Below are 13,171 nucleotides of genomic sequence, written 5' to 3' on the forward strand. Positions count from 1 at the left end.
AATGATAGAGTTCAATTCAACAAGGATATTTAACTATTCTAAATATATTCACACCCAACACCAGAGCACCAAAATTTATAAAATGAAGACTAATAGATATAAGAAAAGAGATAGATAGGCCATACAATAATAGTAAGGGGACTTCAACACCCTACTGGCAATACTAGATAGATTACTGAGGCAAAAACTGACAAAGATATTCTGGATGTAAATTAGATTCTTGAGTAAATGGACCCATTAGGCATCTAAAGAATATTGTACCCAACAACTAAAGAATATATATTGTTCTCATCTGCACATGAAAAACTCTCCAAAATTGACCATATTCTGGTGACAAAACAAGTCTCAATAAAAAAAAATCAAAATCATATCTAGTATTCTCTCAGACCACAGTGGAATAAAATTAGAAATAATTTTAATAGTACTAAGAGGACAAAATGGCCGAATATGAGCAGCTCTGGGGTGCAGTTCTCAGCAAGAATGCAGAGGGTGAGTGATCACTGCATTTCCAAATGAGTTTTTCCTGCCCACAGACCAGGAGATTCCCAGGTGGAAAAGTGCCACAAGTCTCCAACACATCTGTTTCAGCTGGTGCAGCAGGTCTCTGCACAGAAACTCACACAAATCTGGGGCGCCATTTAACTGGTGCCTGGAATGCATGGAAGACAGAGTCCCCCATTCAACAGAGAAAAAGGGGGCTGAAACAGGGAGCCAGAAGATCTGGCTTAGTGGGTCCCAACCCCACCAAGACCAGCAATCTGAAATGCTCTGGATTGAGAGTTTCACAGCAAGCACAGCTGGACCCAGGACAGTCCAGCTCTGCAGAGGGAAGGGTGTCCACCATTACAGAAGCAGTCCACAACTACTGAGGTCGTCCACCATTATTGCAGCAGTCCACCATTACCGAGGCAGTCCACGTTATGGAGGTAATCTGCCATTATAAAGGCAGTCCACCATTACAGAAGCAGTTCACTATTACTGAGGCAGACCTCCATTACTGAGGCAATTGTAACTATACGTCTATAAGCAAAGCCACAGGAAGTTCACATAGCAGCTGGGCAGAGCCAACAGCAGCTCAGCAATGCTTCGGCTGGCAGACTGTGACTAGGCTACCTCCTCTCTGAGTAGGGCATCTCTTAAAAAAGGCAGCAGCATGTCAGGAACTTATAAACAAAGCCCCACCTTTCCAGGACAGAGCACCTGGGAAAAAACGGTGGTTATGAGTTCTGCTGCAGCAGACTTAAACATACCTGCCCAGCAGCTCTGAACAGAACAATGGAGCTCACAGCTCAGCACTTAAGCTCCTATAAGAGACAGACTGTCTCCTCAAGCAGCTCCCTGATCCCCATATATTCAAAAAGACACTTCAGAAAGGAGAACTGAGGCTGACATCTGGCAGGTATCCTTCTGGGGCAAAGATAACAGAAGAAACTGGCAGTGACCCTTACTGTTAGGCAGCCACTGCAGGTGATGCATGGGCAAGCAGGGTCTGGAGTGCACCTCCAGCAGTCCTACAGCAGAGGGGCATGACTATTAGAAGGAAAATTAAGAAACAGAAAGAAATAACTTCATCATCAACAAAAAGGACATCCACTCAGAGACCCCATCTGAAAGTCACCAATTACAAAGACCACAGGTAGATAAATCCACAAAATGGGAAGAAACCAGTGCAAAAAGAATGAAAACACCCAAAACCAGAAGGCTTCTCCTCCTCCAAGGGATCACAACTCCTCACCAGTAAGGGAACAAGGCTGGATAGAGAATGAGTTCCATGAATTGATAGAAACAGGCTTCAGAAAGTGGGTAATAAACATCTCTGAGCTAAAATATGTTCTGACCCAATGCAAAGAAACTAAGAACTGTGAAAAATGGTTCGATGAAACACTAACAAGAATAAACAGCTTAGAAAAGAAGATAAGTGAATTAATGGAGCTGAAAAACACAACACAAGAACTTTATGAAGCATACACTAGTTTTAATAGCCAAATCAACCAAGCAGAAGAAAGGATATCAGAGATTGAACATCAACTCAATAAAATAAAATGATAAGGCAAGATTAGAGAAAAAAAGAGTAAAAAGAAATGAACAAAGCCTCCAAGAAGTATGGGAAAAGACCTATTCTATGTTTGATAGGTGTACCTGAACATGATGGAGAGAATGAATCCAAGCTGGATAACACTCTTCAGGATATTATCCAGGAGAACATCCCCAACCTAGCACACAGGCAAACATTCAAGTCCAGGAAATACAGAGAACACCACAAAGATAGTCCTCAAGAAAAGCTACCTCAAGGCACATAATCTTCAGATTCACCAAGGTTGAAATAAAGAAAAAACTGCTAAGGGAAGCCAGAGAGAAAGGTCAGGTTACCCACAAATGGAAGCCCATCAGATTCACAGTAGATCTCTTGGCACAAACCCTACAAAGGAGAAGAGACTGGGGGCCAATATTCAACATCCTTAAAGAAAAGAACTTTCAACCTATAATTTCATATCCAGCCAAACTAAGCTTCATAAGTGAAGGAGAAATAAAATCTTTTTATGAACAAGCAATTGCTCAGAGATTTCATCACCACCAGGCCTGCCTTACAAGAGCTCCTGAAGGAACCACTAAACACATAAAGGAACAACCAGTACCAGCCACTGCAAAAATGTACCAAATGGTAAAGAGTAGCGGCACAATGAAGAAACTGCATTAACTAATGGGCAAAACAACCAGCTAACATCAAAATGGCAGGATCAAATTCACACATAACAATACTAACCTTAAATGTAAATGGACTAAATGCCCTAAGCAAAAGACACAGACTGGCAAATTGAAGAAAAAGTCAAAATCCATTGATGTGCTGTATCCAGGAAACCCATCTCACATGCAAAGATACAAATAGGCTCAAAATTAAGGGATGGAGGAAGATTTACCCAGCAAATTGAAAGCAAAAAAAAAAAAAAGCAGGAGTTCCATTCCTAGTCTCTGATAAAATTGACTTTAAACCAACAGAGATCAAAAGAGACAAAGAAGGACATTACATAATTGTAAAAGGATCAATGTAACAAGAAGAGCTAATGATCTTAAATATATATGCACCCAATACAGGAGCACCCAGAATGAGACAGATAATTAACAAGAATATCCAGGACTTGAATGCAGATCTGAACCAAGCAAACCTAATAGTCATTTACAGAACTCTCCACCCCAAATCCACAGAATATACATTCTTCTCAGCACCACCTCACACCTACTCTAAAATTGACCACATAATTGGTAGTAAATCACTCCTCAGCAAATGCAAAAGAATGGAAATCATAACAAACCATCTTTCAGACCACAGTGCAATCAAATTAGAACTCAGGATTAAGAAACTAAGTCAGAATCACACAACTTCATGGAAACTGAAAAACTGGCTCTTGAATGTTGACTGGATAAACAATGAAATGAAGGCAGAAATAAAGATATCCTTCAAAACCAATGAGAACAAAGACACAATGTACCATGATCTCTGGGACACATTTAAAGCAGTGTCTAGAGGAAAATTTATGGCAATAAATGCCCACCAGAGAAGTGAGGAAAGATCTAAAATTGACATGCTATCATCAAAATTGAAAGAGGTAGAGGAGCAAGATAAAAAAACTCAAAAGCTAGCAGAAGACAAGAAATAACTAAGATCAGAGCAGAACTGAAGGAGATAAAGACACCAAAAAAAAAAAAAAAAACTCTTCAAAAAATAAATAAATCCAGGAGGTGGTTTTTGAAAAGATCAACAAAATAGACAGACTGCTAGCCAGGTTAATAAAAAAGAAAAGAGAAGAATCAAATAGATGCAATAAAAAATGATAAAGAGGATATCACCACAGATTCCACAGAAATACAAACTACCATCAGAGATTACTACAAACAACTCTATGCACATAAACCAGTAAACCTGGAGGAAGTGGATGAATTCCTGGACAATTGTACCCTCCTAAGCCTAAATCAGGAAAAAGTTGAAACCCTGAATTTTGTTATTGGTGAATAACAAAGACTAAAGTTGAGGCAGGGATTAATAGCCTAAAACCAAATAAAGCCCTGGTCCAGATGGGTTCACAGCTGGATTCTACCAGACATACAAAGAGGAGCTGGTACCACTCCTTCTGAAACTATTCCAAACAATCCAAAAAGAGGGAATCCTTCCCAAATCATTTCATGAGACCAACATCATCCTGATACCAAAACCCAGCAGAGTCTCAACAAGAAAAGAAAATTTTAGGCCAATATCCATAATAAACATCAATGCAAAAATCTCCAAAAAAAATACTGGCAAACCAATTGCAACAGCACATCAAAATGCTTATCCATCACTCTCAAGTAGGCTTCCTCCTGGGGATACAAGGCTGGTTCAACATACGCAGGTCTATAAATGTAATTCACCACATAAGCAGAACCAAACACAAAATCCACATGATTATCTCAATAGATGCAGAGAAGGTCTTCAAAAAAACTCAACAGCCCTTTTTGCTAAAAACTCTCAATAAACTAGGTATCAAAAGAATGTATCTCAAAATAATAACAGCTATTTATGAGAAATTCACAGCCAATATCATACTCAATGGGCAAAACTGGAAGCATTCCTTTTGAAATCTGGCAGTAGACAAGGATGCCCTCACTCAACACTCCTATTCAATATAGTATGGAAGTTCTAGCCAGAGCAATCAGGCAAGCAAAAGAAAAAAAAAGAGGGGTATTCAATTAAGAAAGGAGGAATCAAATTGTCTCTATTTGCAGATGACATGATTATATATTTAGAAGACCCCATCATCTCAGCCCAAAATTTCCTGAAACTGTAAGCAACATCAGCAAAGTCTCAGGACACAAAATCAATGTGCAGAAATCACAAGCATTCCTGTACACCAATAACAGACTTAAAGAGAGCCAAATCAAGAATGGACTGCCATTCACAATTGCTACAAAGAGAATAAAATGTCTAAGAATACAACTAACAAAGGATGTAAAGGACCTCTTCACGAGAACTACAAACCATTGCTCAACGAAATAAGAGAGAACACAAATACTTGGAAAAACATTCCATGCTCATGGTAAGGAAGAATCAATATTGTGAACATGGCCATACTGCTCAAAGTAATTTATAGATTCAATGCTATCCCCATCAAGCTACCTATAACCCTCTTCAAAGAACTGGAAAAAACCACCTTAAACTTCATACAGAACTAAAAGAGAGCCTGCATAGCCAAGTCAATTCTAAGCAAAAAGAACAAAGCTGGAGGCATTACACTACCTGACTTCAAACTATACTATAAGGCTATAGTAATCAAAACAGCATGGTACTGGTACTAAAACAGTGATATAGACAAATGGAACACAACAGAGGCCTCAGAATTAATGCCACATATCTATGACCATCTGATCTTTGACAAACCTGACCAAAACAAGCAATGAGGAAAGGATTCTCTATTTAATAAATAGTGTTGGGACAACTGGCTAGCCATGTGCAGAAAGTAGAAGCTGGACCCCTTCCTGACACCTTACACTATAATTAACTCCAGATGGATTAAAGACTTAAACATAAGACCTTACACCATAAAAACCCTAGAAGAAAACCTAGGCAAAATCATTCAGGACATAGGCATAGGCGAGGACTTCATGACTAAAACACCAAAAACATTGGCAACAAAGCCAAAACAGACAGATGAGATCTAATTAAACTCCAGAGCTTTTGCACAGCAAATGAAACAATCATTAGAGTGAACCAGCAACCAACAGAATGGGAAAAAATATTTGCAATCTACCCATCTGACAAAGGGCTAATATCCAGAATCTACAAAGAACTAAAACATGTTTACAGGAAAACAAAAACAAACATTCAAAAGTGGGGGAAGCATATGAACTTTTCAAGAGAAGACATATAGGAGGCCAACAAACATATGAAAAAATGCTCATCATCACTGGTCATTAGAGAAATGCAAATTAAAACTACATTGAGATACCATCTGATGCCAGTTAGAATGGCGATCATTAAAAAATCTGGAGACAACTGATGCTGGAGAGGATGTGGAGAAATAGGAATGCTTTTACACTGTTGGTGGGAGTGTATATTATTAGTTCAATCCTTGTGGAAGACAGTGTGGCGATTCCTCAAGGACCTAGAAATAGAACTTCCATTTGACCCAGAATCCCATTACTGGGTATATATCCAAAGGACTGTAAATCATTCTGTTATAAAGACACATCCACACATATGTTCACTGCGGCACTGTTTACAATAGCAAAGACCTAGAATCAACCCAAATGCCCATCAATGATAGACTAGAAAAGGAAAATGTAGCACATATATACCATGGAATACTATTTAGCTATAAAAAAATGATGAGTTCAGGTCTTTTGTAGGGACATGGATGAACCTGGAAGCCATCATTCTCAGCAAACTTACACAAGAACAGAAAACCAAACACTGTATGTTCTCATTCATAGGTGGTTATCGAACAATGAGAACACATGGACACAGGGAGGGAAGCATGACACACTGGGCTCTGTTGGGGGGTAGTAGGGGAGGGACAGTGACGGGTAGGGAGTTGGGGAGGGATAACATGGGAAGAAATGCCAGATATAGGTGACAGGGATGGAGGCAGCAAACCACATTGCCCGTGTTTATACCTATGCAACAATCCTTCATGTTCTTCACATGCACACCAGAACCTAAAGTGCAATAAAATATGTGTGTGTGTGTGTATATATATATATAGTATTAAGAGGAACTCTCAAAACCACATAAGTATATGAAAATGAAACAGTATGCTTGTGAATGACTTCTGGGTTAAGAACAATAAAAAGACAGAAATCAAAAAAAATATTGGAAACAAATAAAATATAAAACAACATACTAAAACCTTTGGGACATAAGAGGCAAATTTATAGTGATATATATATATATATATATATATATATATATACACACACACACACACACACACACACATACATACATACATATATGTAAAGAATATTAAAGGCAGTTGTAGTGGCCCATGTCTGTAATCCTAGCATTTGAGAGACCAAGGCAAGCAGATTCCTTGAGCCCAGAAGTTTGAAACCAGCCTGGGACACATGGTGAAACTCCGTCTCTCCAAATAAATCCCCTAGGATTAGCTGGGCATGCTGGCATGTGCCTGTAGTCTCAGCTTATTAGAAGGCTGAGGTGGGAGAATGGCTTGAGCCCAGTAGGTTGAGGTTGCAGTGGGTCATGATCATAGCACTGCACTTCAGCCTGGGTGACACAGTGAGACCCTGTTTAGAAAAATAATAATAATACATGAGTACAGAAAGATCTCAAATGAATAACCTAATTTCACACCTCATGGAACTAGAGAAATAAGAAGCTGTTGCTAGCAGAAGAAAAGAAGTGACAAAGATCCCAGGAGAATTAAATGAAATTGAGACTAAGTAAATTATACAAAAGATCAACAAAATGAAAATTTGACTCGTTGAAAGGATAATCAAAATTGATAGACCACTAGCTAGATTAACCAAGAAAAGAGAGAAGATTCAGAGAAGCCCAGTTAGAAATAATACCACAAAATATAAAACATCATCATAGGCTACTATGAACATCTCTGTGCACAAAAACTAGAAAACCTAGAGAAAATCAATACATTCCTGGAAACACAACCACCTACGATTGAACCAGCAAGGAATGTAAATGCTGGTTAGAACAATAATCAGCTATAAGATTTAATCACTAATACAAAGAAAACTCCTAACCAAAAAAAAAAAAAAACTGCTTCAGACCAGATGGATTCACAGATAAACTCTACAGAACCTAGAAGAGCTAGTGCCATTCTTACTGAAACTCTTCCAAAAAATAGAGGACAAGGAATGCCTCTCTAACGTATTCTACAAAATTGGTGTCATTCTTATACAGAAATCTGGCAAGGACACAACACAACAAAATACAGGTCAATATCCCTGATGAAAATAGATGCAAAATTCCTTAACAAAATACTAGCAAACTGGATCCAGCAACACATCAAAAAGTTAATTCACCACAATCAAGTAGGCTTTATTCCTGAGATGCAAGGTTGGCTCAACATATGAAAAAAAATGTGATTCACCAGATAAACAGAATCAAAATTAAAAAGCATGTGATCATCTCAATAGATGCAGAAAAAGTATTTGATAAAATCCAACATCCCCTCATGATAAAAACCATCAACAAATTAGGCATTGAAGGAACATACCAAAAAATAATAAGAGTCATCTGTGACAAACCTGCTGCTAATATCATATGAATGGGGAACAGCTGAAAGCCCCCTAATAACTGGAACAATATGAAAATGTCCACTTCTTTTCAACATAAAATTAGAAATCATGGCCAGAGCAATCAGGCAAGAGAAAGAAACAAAAAATATTCAAATTGGAAAACGGGAAGTAATACTATCTCTGTATGCTGATGATATGATTCTATACTTAGAAAATACTAATGATTCCTCTAAGACTGCTAGCCCTGATTAATTACTTTAGTAAAGTATCATGATATACAGTTGATGCACAAAAATCAGTTTCATTTCCACCAACAATGCTAAAGCTGAGAATAAAACCAAAAACTCAATCCCATTTACAACAGCTATAAAAAATAAAATACTTAGCAATATACTTAACCAAGGGGATGTAAGATCTCTACAAGAAAAACTTTAAAAAACTAATGAAACCAATTACAGATGACAAAAATAAATGGAAAAACATTCGATGCTCACAGATAGGAAGAATTAATATTAAAACAACCACAATGCTCAAAGCAAAGCAATGTACAGATTCAATGTAATTTCTGTCACATTGCCAACATCATTTCTTACAGATTTAGAAAAAGAAACTATTTTAAATTCATATGGACCCAAAAAACAGCCTGAAAACACAAAGCAATTGTAAGCAAAAAGAACTAAGCTGAAGACATCACATTGTCTGACTTCAAATTATACTATAAGACTACAAAAACTAAAACAGCATGGTAGTAGTACAAACATAGATGCATAGACCAATGGAACAGAATAAAGAATTCAGAAATAAAGCCACATACCTACAACAAACTCATCTTCAAGCATTCTGCCCCCATACTGCACAAAAAAAGTATAAAAAATTGGAGAGAGGACACCCAATTCAATAAATAGTGCTAAGAAAACTGGCTATCCACATGTAAAAGAATAAAAATAGACCCTTACATCTTATCATATGCAAAAATTAACTCTAGATGGAACAAAGACTTAAATGTAAGACTTCAAGATATAAAAATCCTAGAAGAAAACCTGTTAGGAACATTGGCCTAGGCAAATTATTTATGACTAAGACCTCATATGACTAAAACCTCAAAAGCAAAAGCAACCAAAACAAAAATAGAAAACTGGGGCAATTAACCTAAAGAGCTTCTGCACAGCAAAGTAAACTGTCAGTAAACAGAAAATCTACCAAATGGGAGAAAATACTTGCAAACTATGCATTCAACTAAGGACTAATATCCAACTATAAGGGCCTTACATCAACAATAAAAAAACAAATCACCCTCTTAAAATGTCAGCAAAGAATATGAACAGACACTTCTCCAAAGAAGACATACAAGCAAGAAACAAACATGAAAAATGATCTACATCTCTTATGATCAGAGAAATGCAAATCAAAACCACAATGAGATACCATCCCATACCAGTCAGAATGGCGATTTTTTTTTTAAGTTAACAAAATAAGAGCTGCTGATGAGGAGGTAAAGAAAAGGGAATGCTTATATGCTATGGGTGGGGATGTAAATTAGTTCAATCCTCATGGAAAACAGTATGCATATTTTTCAAAGAATTAAAAATAGAATTGCCATTAGACCATGCAGTCCCATTACTGGGTACTTATCCAAGAAAAAGGGATTGTCTTATTGAAAAGACACCTACACTTATATGTTTATTTAGCACTGTTTACAATAGCAAATACATGGAATCAACTTAAGTGTTCATCAGTGGTAGATTAGTTAAAGAAAATTTGGTATACATACACCATGGAATACTGTCCAGCTGTAAGAAAGAATGAATACATATCCTTTGCAGCAACATGAATGGAGCCAGAGGCCATTATCCTAAGTGAAGTGATGCAGACACAGAAAGTCAAATATTGCATGTTCTCACAAGTGGGAGCCAAACAATGGGTTCACATGAACATAAAGATGGAGATAATAGACAAAGGGGACTGTGAGAAGGCTGAGAGGTAGGTGAAAGTCAAAATGCTACCATTGGGTACCTGAATCTAAAAATAATAATAATAAAGTAAAATACATATTGCAGAAGTAAATACAATGACAGACTCCAAAGCAAAAAGAAAATACTAGGTCAACATGCCAAAATAATTATTTTAAATATTTCAAAATTTTGTTCATAATAACATGAAAAAGCACCTTAGGTTTAACATTATCGTTTGAATAACAGTCATTTGAAACCATAATAAATTTATGGAAACCTAGAAAATGAGAAGAAAGCAAGCTTGAGGTAGAAAGAATTCAATTACTTTTTTTCATGAGCTACCATTAAAAGTTAATATTTTAATTTTTATGTAAATTATTACATGAATATTGATTTGAAGTATAATAAATATTTCCACTGAAATAAGAAAGTTATATATGTTGAATTAATTTTGGAAAATTATAAGAGTGACTAAGAAAAGTTTTTAAATATTTAATGGTGGAATAAAAAATAAAAACAATCTACATTTCCTTCAAATCATGTAGATGATAAAAGTATGGAAAACATAATTTATACTACCAAAGAAAAAAGTAGAAAGACATCCAAAATGACTATGGAAGGCAAAAAGAGAACTATAACAAAATGCATTGTCAGATATCATAATTGACACAATGCTCTGAAAAATAAATCAACACAATAGTTTTTCAATTTAAAGAGTTTTAGCTTGAATTCGGAATAATAATCAAATTGGCATGACAAGCAAAATGGACTGCAATAGAATTATAGACAAATAAAGAGAAACTAAAATGAAGCCTCTATTGGCAACACTAAGACCAGAGCACTGAACTAAAGCAAAGGAAACCTTAGTAGAACAAGAATAGCTGTGTTAACATGAATGTGAAAATTTGAAAACATAAGTGATGGTGTAGGAGTGGTAGGTTTTTAATAAATTTTGGATACTTTTTAAATGTCCTGAAAATATTTATTAAATTGATAATATAATGAATTACAAAGCACATTCCAATAATAAGAAATAGTATATTGCTTAAGCTACACTTCTCTAAAAATCATATTTTTAAAATCCCAATTACTTTTAATGTTAAATAGATTATGTTTGTAGATTAAGAACGTTTTAAAAAATTTATTAAAAGACCAATAATAACATCAGATCAATTCCAGGACTAAGGAATTCATGTCTAAAAATGTTAGAAAAATAATAAACAATGTTAGATAATATGAAAATAAAAGAGGCATTTCCTTTTTTGTCTTTTTTTTTAAATTACACTTTAAGCGCTGGGATACATGTGCAGAAAGGGCAGGTCTGTTACATAAGTATACATGTGCCATGGTCATTCGCTGTACTCATCAACCTATAATCTACATTAGGTATTTCTCTTAATGCTATCCCTCTTCTACCCCCCATCCCTCGACAGGCCCCAGTGTGTGATGCTCCCTTCCTGGTGTCCATCTGTTCTCATTGTTCAATGCCCACTTATGAGTGAGAACATATAGTGTTTGGTTTTCAATTCCTATGTCAGTTTGCTGAGAATGATGGTTTCTAGCTTCACCCATATCCCTGCAAAGGATATAAACCCATTCTTTTTTATGGCTGCATAGTATTTCATGATGTACATGTGCCACATTTTCCTTATCCAGTCTATCATTGATGAGCATTTGGTTTAGTTCCAAGTCTTTTCTATTGTGAACAATGCCACAATAAACATACATGTGCATGTGTCTTTACAGTAGAATGATTTATAATCCTTTGGGTATGTACTCAGTAATGGGATAGCTGGGTCAAATGAAATTTCTATTTCTTGGTACTTGAGGAAGTGCCACACTTTCTTTCACAATGGTTGAACTAGTTTACACTCCCACCAACAGTGTAAAAGTGTTCCTATTTCTCCACATCCTCTCCAGTATCTGTTGTTTCCTGACTTTTTAATGATCACCATTCTAACTTGCATAAGATGATATCTCATTGTGGTTTGATTTGCATTTCTCTAATGACCAGTAATGAGGGGCTTGTTTTCATATGTTTGTTGGCTGCATAAATGTCTTCTTTTGAAAAATATCTGTTCATATACTTCACCCACTTTTTGATGAGGTTGTTTGTGTTTTTTCTCATAAATTTGCTTATGTTCTTTGTAGATTCTGGATATTGTCCTTTGTCAGATAGAATGCAAAAATTTCTCCTATTCTGTTGGTTGCCTGTTCACAATGATGATAGTTTCTTTTGCTATACAGAAGCTTTTTAGTTTAATTAGACCCCATTTGTCAATTTTGGCTTTTGTTTCCATTGTCTTTATTATTTCAGTCATAAAGTCTTTGCCCATGCCTATGTCCCGAATGGTATTGCCAAGGTTTTCTTCTAGGGGTCTTATGGTTTTATGTCTTATGTAGGTTAACTCATCCAACATAAGTTAACTCCACGTTGAGTTAGACAAAGGAAAGAAAACCTTAGAAGAACAAGAATAACTGTTAACTGTGTTAACATGAATGAGTGTTGACACGAGTGTGAAAATTCATTACCTTTCAAGATGGAATGATTAATCCATCTTAGGTTATTGTAAGGAAGAGGTTCAGTTTCAGTTTTATGCATATGGCTAGCCAGTTTTCCCAACACCTTTTATTATATAGGGAATCCTTTCCCTATTGCTTGCTTTTGTCAGGTTTGTCAAAGATCAGATGGTTGTAGATGTATGGTATTATTTCTGAGGCCTCTGTTCTGTTTCGTTGGCCTATATATCTGTTTTGGTACCACTAACACGCTTTTTTTGTTGTTGTTACTGTAACCTTGTAGTATAGTTTGGAGTCAGGTAGTGTAATGTCTCCGAATTTGTTCTTTTTGCTTAGGATAGCCTTGGCTGTATGGGCTCTCTTTTGGTTCTATATGAAATTTAAAGTAGTTTTTTCTAATTCTGTGAATAAAGTAAATGGTAGCTTTATGTGGATAACATTGAATCCATAAA

General features: G+C 36.1%; 1 protein-coding gene across 1 annotated transcript in view; it reads left to right on the forward strand.

Moving 5' to 3' along the window:
* The first annotated feature begins 437 nt into the window (after positions 1 to 437).
* The window catches only part of LOC100385865 (heterogeneous nuclear ribonucleoprotein A1-like), a 107,498-nt gene continuing 94,764 nt past the window's right edge, over positions 438 to 13,171 (forward strand). Inside the window, exon 1 of the mRNA XM_078346880.1 lies at positions 438 to 489. Coding sequence (XP_078203006.1) covers positions 438 to 489 — 52 coding nt within the window. The remainder of the gene's footprint in view (positions 490 to 13,171) is intronic.

Source organism: Callithrix jacchus, chromosome 13 (assembly GCF_049354715.1).
Source record: "Callithrix jacchus isolate 240 chromosome 13, calJac240_pri, whole genome shotgun sequence".
NCBI classification, from domain to species: Eukaryota; Metazoa; Chordata; class Mammalia; order Primates; family Cebidae; genus Callithrix; species Callithrix jacchus.